At 47.1% G+C, this 13,532-nt stretch overlaps 1 protein-coding gene and 1 long non-coding RNA gene across 15 annotated transcripts in view; both read right to left on the reverse strand.

Moving 5' to 3' along the window:
* Positions 1 to 8,953, reverse strand: part of LOC106724565 — a 66,089-nt gene extending 57,136 nt beyond the window's left edge. For 13 of the 14 annotated variants that reach the window (XR_001360408.1, XR_001360405.1, XR_001360403.1 and 10 more), the window contains exons 1-5: positions 8,899 to 8,953; positions 8,669 to 8,756; positions 7,623 to 7,805; positions 4,223 to 4,342; positions 3,529 to 3,627 (exon numbers count right to left, since the gene is read on the reverse strand). This is a non-coding gene — a long non-coding RNA (uncharacterized LOC106724565). The remainder of the gene's footprint in view (positions 1 to 3,528; positions 3,628 to 4,222; positions 4,343 to 7,622; positions 7,806 to 8,668; positions 8,757 to 8,898) is intronic. The other variant, XR_001360409.1, reaches the window with a different exon arrangement.
* Positions 8,954 to 12,703: 3,750 nt separating this feature from the next.
* The window catches only part of APLNR (apelin receptor), a 1,654-nt gene continuing 825 nt past the window's right edge, over positions 12,704 to 13,532 (reverse strand). Inside the window, exon 2 of the mRNA XM_005885147.2 lies at positions 12,704 to 13,530. Coding sequence (XP_005885209.1) covers positions 12,855 to 13,530 — 676 coding nt within the window. The 3' untranslated portion in view covers positions 12,704 to 12,854. The remainder of the gene's footprint in view (positions 13,531 to 13,532) is intronic.

Below are 13,532 nucleotides of genomic sequence, written 5' to 3' on the forward strand. Positions count from 1 at the left end.
TTTCAAAGATGAGACTGAGGGCAATTATGCACAAGGACCATCTAATGTGGCTGAATACATTTCCACCCCCAGGAGTGTATGTCTTAATCTATGCTACCAGGTCTGGGTCTGTCCATGATTGAGGTGGCAGGCAGGCCACCTTCACTCTAGGACACCTTCAATGACAGCAGCTTCTCCATCCAGAAAGGGAAATACACCTGAATTCCCAGAGATTTGGGGAAGGTAGGAGATTTTGAGATACTGGGTAAATTTCTGCCATTCCATGAGATATTTAAGAAGATAGAGAGATGATAAATAGATGAGTATGGATAGAGATATATAGAGCAGTAGAAAGGTGTGTAGAGGAATGTAGATATGGAGTTTTCATGTCAGTTAGAAATAACCCAGTGGGACTCAGGAGTGTGGCCTGGTGACATCAGCACTGATTTTACCAGGTGGCAGTCCTGGCTTGGAATCCTGGCATGGCCATTTACTGACTACATGACCTTGAACAATTTGCCTCACACTTCCAAGCTTTAGTTTTCCCTTCTGTAAAATAAAGATGATAGTATCTGCTTTTACAGAGCTATTAAAGCAATTTGGAATTATTTATGTAAAATATCTAACATTGCTTGAGAGTGATAGATATTTAACAAGTGGTATTATTATTATTCTTATTTGCAATAGCAAGAAGACAGCCAAAAAGAACATTTTTGTGTGATGAAAATGTTCCATGTGTTGATTATAGTGGGTGTTAAACAGGTGTATACATTTGTTAAAAATGATTAAATTATATGCTTCAACTGGTACATTTTATTGTATATAAATTATACCTCAATAAAGCTGATTTTAAAATTTAAAAAGAAGAAGAAGCTCTCCAAGGCATCAACCATACATATCCCCGGGTTGAATGGGGACCAAAAAATAGTCCAGCCCTTTCATCCTTATCTCACCAAGCAGAGAGTTGGAGAGCTCCAAATCCAGGGCAATTCCTAAATAAAAGAGATATTTTCACCAGCCAAAGAGCAGCTGCTCTGGCCTTTTGGGAACAGTCCTCTGCCTTAAATCCCTTTCTTGACCACCCATGCTTAGAGACCCCCAGCGTGACTCACAGAGCCCTTAAGTCCCCATCCAGCCAGTCCCCTTCCCACTCACACACCTCCAACCAGCTATTCAGCCCACCAGCTCCCAAACACAGTATCCATCGCTTTGATCCTGCTCTTCCACTGCCTGAAGAACCCTTTCATCCCCAGGAGCCCAGCCAGAACCCATCCAGCAGAATCAACCACCACCTTCTCGGCAATCCCATCACACTTTATATTGAAGGGAGGAAAGGACAGACATGGGGGCCTCGGGGGAACTAAGCTTGCTGTGTCAGCCCCTGGCTGCTCTGTATACTATATACTACTTACTCCTTCAAACAACCACATGAGCTAAGTCTTATTAGCCCCACTTTGCAGAAGGGAAATCTAGTTCACGAGGCCTCAGACATGGTCCCAGGATTGAAAGACCCCCAAGACCATTTTCCTCTACTCCCCGTATCCCACTGACACCCAGTTAATCACAGACTGTCTGTCACCAACACTAAACTGCATGCTCTGTACACAGAGTCCATATCTTACTCTTCTCAGAAACCTCTGGCCCACATGGCCCAGGCTCAGGCCCCTGTGCCTAACACCTAGTAAAGCTTCAATAAACACTTGTCATGAATCCTTCCCTCACATCCTGGAGCTGCTGGGTCACCTTTCTGTTCATTAGAGACTGGACAGAAGGGATTCTGATCACTGAGGAATAGCATTGCCAGGTAGAATGTCTCAGCATTCTCCATGGACACAGGTTTGCTGGCAGGAGGATTTGACCTTGACCACCACCCATTTGCAGGGCCTTGGAGAAACCACTTCCTATTTCTCTTTTAACTACATTCATTTTAAAGGGAAATCTAAATTATTAGCACAAAAAGTCTAGCTTCCTGCAGTCTCTGAGCTGGTGATCACACTGTGTGAAGATGGGCCATTGGACCTAAAAGGACAATGTATACCTAAGGGCATCTTTCCCAAATTCTAGGCATAAGGGCCCAAAGAAGTCTACAGCTTAGGGGGGAACCACTGCCATGTCTGTAGAATTCACCATTTTTTGCACAGACTCCCTATGTCTGGGGATCTTCCCACAATCTGAGCCCTGCCTCTGATGTTAGAAGCTGGAATCCACTTTCCCTGGTCTCCTTCACCGCTAGTGCCAGCATATGGCCTGGGCTTCCCCAAGCATGCAAGTGGGAGAATCTACATCAAAGGAGAACAAGCTGAGGACCCAGGAGCTGCGTGGAATCTGTTTTGTGGCTGAGGTGGAGGAAAGGCAAAAATTACCGAGGACAGCAGGGGTGGAAGAGCTGTGTCCAGTCCCAGCAGAACTTCACGGTGCAAGCAATGTGGTCCCCACAAGAACTAGATAATTCAAGGATGGCTCCTTCCTGAGCCATAATTCTCCAGAGATGCTGTGAGCTACCTAATATGCTTCACTAAATTTGTTTTCTGCATAAACAGGTGGGGAAGGTTCTGTTGCTTGCATTTAAGATACTAGACACATGCAAACCTCATGCACACCAGCCTTGCAAAACAAAACCTATTCAAACCAAACATACTTCACAGTGATAGCTGACCCCCAAAGCTTGATGGGGATCTCATGGGCCTAGAACATGCTGAGTGCCAACTACCTACATGTTTAAATAAGATGTAGAGAGGCCGCTTTTCTAGGCTGCATCTCGGGCTCTCAACCCAAGGCCAGAGAAGGACAAGGACAGGTATTCAGTAAGGCTCTCCGGTGCGGTGGGCTGTCTTTGTGACTCAGAAGATCATATCGCTGAAGGAGTTTCCAGAAATGGTTGGAACAATGGCAGCATCACTAGAAAGAAGTCTGTCACCTCCCACAGAAGCGACTTGGAGGGAAAACATGTGGGGTGTTTTTTTTTAATTTGCAATTCTGAAGCATTTGCTAAAACGTCACTTCCATGACGGGTTGTGGCAGAAAACACCAAGTGTCAGAACAGTTTTGTTTCAGTTCTGCTGCTGACCTCCTATGTGTTTATTTCCCTTCTCCAGGCCTCAGTTTCCCTGCCTGTAAAATCAGAGTGTTGATCTTTGCTCCCCGTGACCTCTTTCGGGATATTTCCCTTGCAAAAAGCGGACTTTTTTTATACCTGTGCCATTCAACTAGGACTACCAGGTATGGCTCTACAGGTTGCCCAAGTAGGGTGTGTCCTGCCCAAGAATGCCCACCTGAGGGGTGAATAAAATCCAGCCCACAGTCCCCACCTTATGCGTCCCACTGGAGAAGAGGCATTTTTTTCTAATTTGCACAAAAGCATATGGGCTAACCATGGCCCTACTTATAGTTATTTCATACCCATGCCCTCCTCCTCATTGGGCTCCTTCTACTCTTCTCTTAGTCATTATTCCTTCTTTACTGCACACTTTAGCTCCTGGGTACAATCATATTCACTGCCTTCTTCCTACAATAATTCTCAGAACGTCAATATATAGAGAGAGAACTCACCCAACAGCTTGGACTCTCCATTTCTTGATGTCTTTGACCCCCAACAATCTTGTTCTTCTCTCCACTTCAGCTATCCACTCAATAGTTACACCATAGACCCTGTCATTACCAGAAATCTCTATTTTGAAATCTTGTTCTTTGACCTCCACTACCCACTCCTCCAGCTCACTTGCCGTAGTGGGGCCCCCACTCCCACATTTCTTGTCCCTTTTAATGACCACTAACCTATGTCTACCACATGTCCATATGTCTACCTCCTGTCTTTGCTTCCTTCCTTATAGAAGTTGATTCCATTGCACTTCTTTATATCTACTCTCTTGCAGACAACCCTGATACCTCATGCCTCTCTCCTCTGTCACAATCACCTTGCAAGCTCCAACACTTACTGAGCATCTTCTCTGTGCTTGTAGCCACAGCAGCTAAATGCTGCCAGAGAAAATCGCACAGCCTGACTAAATGATTCCCCTTTAAATTCATGGACACAACTCTCAAAGGAGAGAATCTGCACTATATACTTCCCTAGGAATTTTGCTTTTTCGTTGCCCAAGATGATACTTTAAGCCTTCAAAACTTTATATACACCTTTCACTACCTCCTGCACACCTGATGAACTCATCTTACAAGTCACTTGAAAATTAAACATCACAATACCAGGGTTCCCTCATTTTCCCACCACTAAAGTCTAGCAACTTACCTGCTTCTTAACTCCTCCATGTGAGGACACAGTGAGAAGACAGCTTCCAATGAGCAAGTGGGATCTCACCAGACACTGAACCTGCCAGGGCCATGACTTTGAACTTCCCAGCCTCCAGCACTGTGAGGAGTGTATGTTTGTTGTTAAGAAGCCATCAAGCTTATGATATTTAGTTCTAGCAGCCCAAATGGACTGGAACACTATTGATTACTTCTTATGTGCCAGAAACTGTGCAAGATCCTTGCAAACATTACTCATGGAACCTTCAAACCAGTACTATGGGTAACCACTTTTATTATCCCATTTTATAGATGAGAAAGCAGTCCATTGATGAATATTATGTCCCAAATCTTTGCTCCCCTGAGTGTGTTCCTTGGACCAACAGCATCCACCATTGCCAGAAGTCTTTTAAAGAAACAACATCCTCTGGACACACCCCAGACCTACTGAATCAGAATCTGTATTTTAACAGCATCCCCAATGATTCTTCTGCACACTAAAGTTAAGAAATACTTGTCTTGATGACACAAACAAAGAAGAGTTGGGATTCAGACTAGACCTGTCTAATTGTGCCCTTAACAGAATGGACAACAGGAAACTAACATCATAGTTTTGAATAAAACAAGCTAAATCATCACTAACACAAGTTGGACATATCAATACTACCTTTTATTGTCTGTCTACTCTAACAAGTATCCCTTCCAAAACCATCTATAGTATAGAAAAGAGATAACTTTGTGACATGAAAAGCAAGCAGGCCTGGGAATTAAGAGAGCCCCACCAACCAACTTAGCTACTACCTATCAATGACATTTAAAAAGTCACTTACCCTCCCAAGGGTTTACTTCCTTCATTAGCGAAGTAGGAGGGTAAGAGCATTCCTTGCCAACTCAATTATGCTGTGTTTTTCATGCCAGCATGTTGGGCTGCTGGGATTTCCACAGTCAGAATGGAATCACTTCCTCCTCCAGCCTCAACATCTGTCTTTAGTCAACTCCTTTGGTAATTGCTGTTCTGCTTTTCCCAAACATAAAATAGCTAATTATTAGCACAGCAAATAACAATCACCTTCCAGGGGCCCTGATAGCCTAATGACAACCCCAATACAGAACTGGCAGCCAGCTGAATCCCAGGGATGCTCAAGGGCTTCCGGGTCTCATCCCGGAAACCAACTAACCACTATATCGGTGCATCCTTTTTCCTAATGGTAAGGGTCATATCCATGCTCTTCAATCCCGGCACCTTGGGATGACAGTCCCCAAACTCTGGGTCACTATTATCCCTGCTGCCAAAATCTGTTCTCTGCCAAAGAGACCAAACCAGCCCCCCTAGAATGAAGCTTTGGGTCTCTCTCTTATCACCAGACGCCACTCCATCCCCATCATACAGGAAAACCTCTTGAACTTATGGACATATTCCAGACCCTGAAGAAAGACTGCCAACTCTTCTTGGATGCCCTTAAACCTGGACCAGATTTTCTTAAGGTCCGGAAGGGAAGTTTCCCTGGGTATTTTTATAGAAGGGGGAAGTCCAAGATTTTATTTTTTACTCAATTTGTACATCCCACCATCATGAGAGTCCTTCCTCCATGAACATAGTTTCCCATTAACTGACTCAGTGCCAGCTCCAGTTGGCTCACCGATAACTTCCACAGGAAGCCAACCAGCCTCGCATACCACCATCCAGCCAGAGAGACCTGAAGACAGAGTGTTCAGCATAAACACTGAACTGGTCATTGCAAAGCTATACTTCGAGAAATTCAACTTACAAGAATATCAGAAGTGCCCCGCAGAACATGGCTTAACTAATTCCTGTGTTCTGGCACTGTGGTTCCCAAGCAGCGGCTCAAAGAGGAAAAGGCTATCGGATGTAGTTGACTCAGTGGTTAGTAATCTTAGTTCTCACCAACCTCAGTGCATCACCAATCTTTACCTTATCTTTCTAGACTTTTTAAAAAGCAATCAATTTGTTCACTTTAAGCAAAAATCAGTGTTTCTCACCTTTCCTCCTGAACTTTCTTTATCCAGCTGTTCAATCATTTAAGCAAACACCCTTTGAGCAACCTGCCCCAATCCAGGCATCAGGAGTACAGAGATGTGTAAACACAGCTCCTACTCTAGAGGAGCTGCCCATAGAGCAGAGGAGACAGACGAGCACACAGAGCCATTACATTGCAGCCAAAAAGGGCTCTTCTAGAAATATGTTCCCACTGAAGTAGAAGACAAGAAGGGTGCTGACTGTGTAGGGTAGTTCAAGCAGATTTGGGGAATCCACTTCTCATTATCCTCTGTCCATATAGGAGGCATCCTTGAGTAGGCAAGAAATGTGTCACACGACTAAATAATAAAGTACAGAACAATATAGGGTAAGATGCCCACTGAATACAATATGCTTTTGTCTCATGTCCCCAGGTTTCCAGTCATTCAGGCCAGAAATGAGCCCTAGGATGCTTTGGAGGTGGGAGAGAATGCCACATTTGAAACCAGGTGGAGCTGCAGGTGACCTGTGTTTTCAGCCAGTGCATTGACCCATCTGTGATCACTCATCGTTACACAGCAGAAGACGGGTGGGTGCCTCCATGGCACGCTGTGCTTCCTGCAATGATGCTACTACACTTTACTACTCATTGTTAAACTGCCAGAGAGCAGGAATCACTTGTCTGTTATTTATTGCTCTCTCCTTATCATCTAGCATATGCCTGGTACATGGAAATAAAAAATATTTGTTTTAAAAAGTACACAGAACAAAATACCGGACATGTGCTTCTCAAAATTGTCAGGGCCAACAAAAACAAAGTCTGAGAAACGGTCCTAGTGTGGAGGAGCCTAAGGAGACGAAATGACTAAATGCAATGAGGTCTCCTGGATAGGATCCTAAAACAGAAAAAGGACATAGGTAAAAAGGAAGGAAGGCTGAATAATGTATGGGCAGTTAGTAGTAATATAGGGTGTCCCAAAAAATGTATACACACTTTGAATAATTATTCATTCCAATAGGTTAAATCTGAAAAGAAATGTCCATTGGACTATCAGCTTTTAGTGGTGTATACGTTTTGGGGGGACATCCTATATGTCAATATTGGTTCATTAATTGTGACAAGTATGTCCTACTAATGTTCGATGTTAATAACCGAAACTGGATGTGGAATATATGGAACTCTCTGTACTCATGCTTCTTAAAACTACAACTCTTCTAAAATAAAAGGTGTATTAACGAAACTATGGCTAACCATCTCCCAGCACCTTTGTGCCCACCCACTCCCCAGTTAGTGATCCATCATTGCTTTGACCCTCTCCACTTGTTCTTCATAGCCTCAGTAAAAGACCCTTTCTCTTTTCTAAATCTGGAAACATGGAACATGCTCTTGCCTGGCAGTGAGAAGCCTAAGTTCTAGTCCCACCTCTGCCATCTTTCCAACATAAGACCTGTATAAATCAGTCCTCCTCTGTGGGCCTTAATTTACCCATTTATTGAATGGGAAGGTAAGGCTAGAAGGTTCTTCAAGTTGCTCCATGAAGACAGAGATCATGTCTGGTCCACCTCTGTATCCTCAGCTTCTAAGAGTCCCAGACGCATCGTAGGTCTGTTGAATGAATAAATCAATGAATATTGCTTGATGCTCTAACATTCAAACTACAAATTGAAACTTCTAGTATCGGCCCAACATCTCCAAATCTCCTTTCTTGTGCACTTAATTTTAAGTTCTGAGTCATGTCTTTGTGACTCTAACATCGCTCATAGCAACTTTACAAGCATTTTGGGCAATAAGTGAAAAGAGCTGCACCCGATGAATCAGGCCTTGCGAGCTTCAAACACCCTGGAGTTCAGACAGAGTGGTACCCGCTGAGATGGCAGGATAATCATAGCAGGATCCTATTACGCTGAGTGTCATTCTAGTCTCAGGGTGGTCTTCCCACGGGATCCATCTACCCCTTTTTAGCATCTTTTTCCAACAGGCCCAGTGTGAGAGTGCCTCTTTAGGAGACCCTGACAGATAACTTAGAGAAAAGTAGCTCAAGCCCAGGGGGGAGAAAAACTAGAAGCCACACAAAAAATCTCTGGCTCCCCTACATTGTTTAGAGACCCAGATTTTAGTTCCAGCCCCAATCTGCTTGTCATCCACACCCTGAGACCTGGGCAAGCTTTTTCCCATGCCTCTGCCTGGCTCACCTCCCAGAGCTGAGGTAGGGTTGGGGTGAGAACCAGATGAGCTCTCTTTCCAACTCTTCAGAGGGGCTGCATGCTCTCTTATATGTGGGTATTTCCTCTGCAAGGAGTGGTTTCTCCATACATCGCTCACCCTCACCCTGCAAGAGCAGCCTCCTGGCATCCATCGTGTACCTAAAGTCTCCCCTGACACCCGCCCAGACTCATTCCATCATTTAGATAAGGCCCTCCACACACTTCTACATTCCCTTTCTTCAAGCCACACTCCAGCATAATCACCCATTCAACTGTCTGTTTCCAACACCAGACTGGCAGCCCCAGGGTCCTGTTCACCGCTTGATCCTGTGCCCAGCATGTTCCTTGGCACCTAAGTAATAAATAAGAACTTGTTGAAGAAACAGGTGAGTGAGTGAGTGAGTGAGTGAGTGAGTGAGTGAGTGAAGAAATGTGTGAACACGTGAATTATTAAGTGCTCTATAATCTTACAATTTGGGGGGGGGGTAGCTTACCTCAAATTTCCCTAGAGAGTTGGTGAGGCTTTTTCAGCATCTGTAACAAAATTGTGTGACTAGGTTGTTGTTACAGTTGTAAATTCCCACAGGGTTTTCCCTGGTGTGTTTCAGAAGACTGAAAACAAGCACTGATACCCTGTCTTCCAACTCCTCCCTGCCTCCCAATTTCTGCTTTCCACCTACCTCCCCACGCTCTGTCTCTATTTCTCTCTTTGTCTCTGTCTCTCCTTTCTGCTGTCTCTGTCTCCATCTGTTTCTTTTCCCTTCCCTTCCCCCTCCTCTCTCTTTCTCCCTCTCTCTTGTGCATCGTCCACCCTCCCTGTCCCATCTCCATCCTGCCTCATCCACCCACTCCTGGAGCACTCTCCACGTATGATCCACCTGTGGCAGGCACCTTACAGATGACACCTCACTTTCAATCTTACCCACCTGGAACAGCCTCATTTGTACTTTGGGAGGAACAGTGCATGAGCTTTGGTGTTAGACTTGGCTGGTTCTAGCCTGGCTCTCCGATGAACTGGCTGTGTAATCTTGGTCAAAGGACCTAACTAAGCTCTCTGATCCTCAGCATCCTTATCAACAAAATGAGGTTGAAATGTCCCTGGCAGAGGATTGCAAGGATTAAGTGAGATAATGCTTGGAAAATGCGAGTGCTGTGGTAAATGCAGTAAATGTGACCTCTCATGTTCCTACCCGTTCTACCACAGTGACTGCGTCTGTGTTATCTGCAAACATTCTTAGTAGCAGAGGTCTTTGTGGAAGATAGTGAACACATCTTCATTCCAGCCCTGTCCTCCCCCAATTCCATAACCATCCAGAGCCCGGTTGCCTCTGCCTCTGACTCTCTAGTCTTTTTGTGCCCATGTTAATTTGGACAGAATCTATGTAGATGGAAACATATCCAAACGTGTCCTCCCCCAAAATCATTTGAGGAATTTTTAGTAATTATAAACTGTGGGGTAAGTCCAGGAGATTTGAATTCATTGGTCTGGGTGACAAAAAGCATGAGTGTTTACAAAACCATCCAGAGTGACTCTGATTGGAGAACAAGCATTGGAACTTCTGGTGTAACTGAATGGATGCTCATGTGATAATGAATGAATGAGTCAATAGGGGATGATAGATGAATAAAGGGATCAATTAATCCTATATAATAAAAGGCTAAAATGCAAATTGCTCCTCTACTGGGAGTTCGACCGAAAGTTCCACCAGGGAGTGAGGTTGACCCACCAACCACCTGCGGTCCTTCCCCTCACCCGGCCCTGATCGGGGGTGGGCCTCTAGTGAATAAATAATAGGTCTACCTTCACAGGAAGAAATGTTAATATTTTCCCTCAGATCTGTGCTCCAGTCTCCAAAATGTGTGCCCATTTGTTCTAGGCTTTTCCAAACACAAAAACTTAGCTGCTCCCCATCCCTTTATTTCCTTTGCCTTCCCCCTGATCCCATCCTGAAAGCTTTGCTTCCCTGGGGTCTATTTCCTCCATCTTCTTGCAGCTTCCCCATGTCCTTTCCAGTTTCCCACTTTAGTCCTTTTAGCTTCCACTTCCCTTCTTATTCTCTCTCAGTTGTGCTCACACAACCTCCCACTGTAACATCTGTAAATTGGGGGTCTTTTTGGCATCCTAAGACACTTGTGTGAGAAAGGTCTTTGAACACAATAGTTACACAAAACAGATTTATTTGATGAACCACAGTGACCAACAGGGTCAGAAAATAGCATAGACATTCCAAGAAGGGGCAGGCTGGGGACAAGGGAGGGACACTGCAGGCAGCCTCCTCCACCCTCTATCCAGGACCACTGATGAGTTCCAGGCGGGAGGTCTCTGCAAGTCCCCAGGAGGCTCTCTGAGGGGCACACCCTCTTCCCTTCTAGAAGCTTCTTTCACCCTTGGCTGGATGCTTTGAGGACAGCCCTGGGCTGAGAAAGTAAGTCTGTGGAAGATGCTGGCTTATGACGGGGAGATTACTAAGCTGAGTCTCTCCATTCTCCTCCTCCTCCTTCCACTCCCAGAGCTGGCCTCATCCAAGCAATGACCAAGATGTCCATTTACACCAAGCTGGGCTCTTCCTGCCTCCGTGGCTGATGTCTTGTCCTTCACGTCTAGAATCCTCCAAAGACAAAACCCGGAACATACACACCCTGCCCCCAGCTCACAAAGGCCGGACCATCAATGTCACCCTCAAGGTCTCTCTGGATGTGTGGACTCATGCTGTCAGCCCTGCACGGCTGCTCCAGGAACTGCTCTTAGCCCCCAACCAAGCGAGAGAAGCCAAGGGGTCCAATCCTGATGGTGGAGTGAGAAAAACCCACAGGGCTCTTCACCCCATGGCAAGCAGATGTCCCCCTTTAGGAAGAGGGTCACAGACCCCGGAAAAAGGGAGGGTGCTGAAGGAAACACCCATAAACTCAAAGCAAGGTGAGAAGGCGTGAGAACGGGGCCCAGGGAAGCTTTCCACCAGCCTCCTGGTTCCCTCATGGAACTAGGGAAGGTCTGGGGACCCAGCACATGGGACCATAGTTCGTCCCCAAGCCTCAGTGTCAGCAGCTCTGGGGAGGGATGTCCCTACAGGAAGCCAGGAGCAAACACAAACACAGGCTTCTCTCTTAAAGCACGGACCAGCCGTCAGAGCCCCCAAATCCAGTGGGGGTGGGCTCCCTTTTATTCTATATTGCCTCAATATGCCCCTTCTTCTCTCAAACATACTGTGTGAAGAATAGAGATGGGGGGTTCATCCAAGTGACAAGTGACACAGGCACACTGCTGTCATGCTATGTTCACCCAGGCTTACATATATATACATATACACACACAAGGCAAGCATCTCCACCACATCCAAAGTTGACTCTTGGCACGGAGTAGCACCAGTGCCCAAGAAACGCATCCTGGGGTGATGGGTGGAGTGGGGTAAGCTCAGCTCTGAAGGAGGTTGGGGCGGGGGGCAAGATTGTGGGAGAGAAGCCAAGTCACATGTAGACCAAATGCTGACTCTCCTTTTTCTCCCTGTCCCTTCCCAACCCCCCATTCACAGGAGGAATCCAAGGAGCCCATTGCTTGTGAACCCACTGCCCTTCAGTTCCCTCAGAGATGAGAGGATGAATGACAGCGTCCCAGGAAAACTGCAGAAAGCACGTCTGGTTGGCATCATGGATGGGCTGCAGGAAGGGAGCCCCCAGAGGTGCCTGAAATCACAGCACTCTGATGCGATTTGGGGGAAAGTTTTGGAGCTCCTGCAGACTGGAGTGCTAGTGCTAACTTGTCCCTGACACCCAGCCCGCCCCCGCCCCCAGCCCGTTCCCTTGGCTTTCTCAGAGAACAGGATAAAGAGTGTTTACAAGCTTCGGGATTCTTAACCCTTAGGAGCCCCTCACAACAAGGAGGTAAAAAGAGGAAGAAGAATGGATTAAGGGGAGGAGTGAGCTATGGGAGAGGGGCGGGAGCCAGAGCTAAGGATTCAGAGGGGGAAAAACTATACAGAGATAGAGGGAAAAACAAAGGGAGGGAGAGGGTAGAGAAAACTAAACAGAAAGGAAGGAGAAAAAAGAGCTGAGATCCCAGAATGAAAGATGGGATGGGGGGGGGCGGGGGCAAAGACACCAACTTTTACTGAGCCAGACGCACCCATCATTTCAGTGCCCGTATGACTTCCCTCATTATACATACACAAATGGAGAAACTGAGGCTCAGAGAAGTTAAGAGACTGGTGCAGAGTCAGTCTCACAGATGTTGAGTGGCCGAGCTCAGATCTGCAGGGCTCAGTCTCCTTCCATCACACCGCAACCTCTGACCAAAAACTAAAGGAGAAAGGAGTGCAAGAGGAAGGCGGGAGGCAGGGAGCCAGGATGGCGTCCAGTGCAAGAGCAAAAGTGCCCTCAAGCTACCTGACTTTCAGAGAGCAAGGGCGAGGGCTGGGGCGTGCAGAGGGCACCAGGCTTCTCTGGGGTCCCAGCCCTAGTCAACCACAAGGGTCTCTTGGCTGTAGGGGATGGATTTCTCCTGGGTCTGCTCTCCGCCCTTCCCGGTGTTGGGGCCGAGCCCCTGGCTGTGCCCGGAGGAGTAGCTGGCCGACTTCTCCCCACTGCTGCTGTGGGAGGCACCCCCACACCTGCTGTGGCCGCAGCAGAGCATGGAGGTGCAGGCCTGGCGGAAGCGGGGGTCGAAGAAGGCGTAGAGGAAGGGGTTGAGGCAGCTGTTGACGTAGCTGATGCAGGTGCAGTAGGGGTAGACGTTCATGAGGAAGAGGTCGAAGCCGCAGGGCCAGTGCAGCAGGTTGCCCAGCGTGTAGAGCGTCTTCACCAGGTGGTAGGGCATCCAGCAGAGCGCGAAGGTCACCACCAGCACCACGATGATGCTCAGCAGCCGGCGCCGCTTGCGCAGGCCCTCGATGCGCTCCTTGCGGAAGTGGCCCGCGATGGTCTGCGCGATGAAGAAGTAGCAGGTCAGCATGATGGTGAAGGGCACCACGAAGCCCAGCGCCGTGGACGTGACCCCCAGGCCCAGCTCCCAGGCCCACTCCGAGCTGGGGGTGGCCACCATGGAGTAGTCCATGTAGCACTCCACCTTCGTGACATTGTCCGGGCCGGAAGGCACCTCGGCCGTGGCGCGCAACACCATGGCCGGCGTGGCCAG

This window comes from Myotis brandtii, unplaced genomic scaffold (genome assembly GCF_000412655.1).
Source record: "Myotis brandtii unplaced genomic scaffold, ASM41265v1 scaffold892, whole genome shotgun sequence".
Taxonomy (NCBI): Eukaryota; Metazoa; Chordata; class Mammalia; order Chiroptera; family Vespertilionidae; genus Myotis; species Myotis brandtii.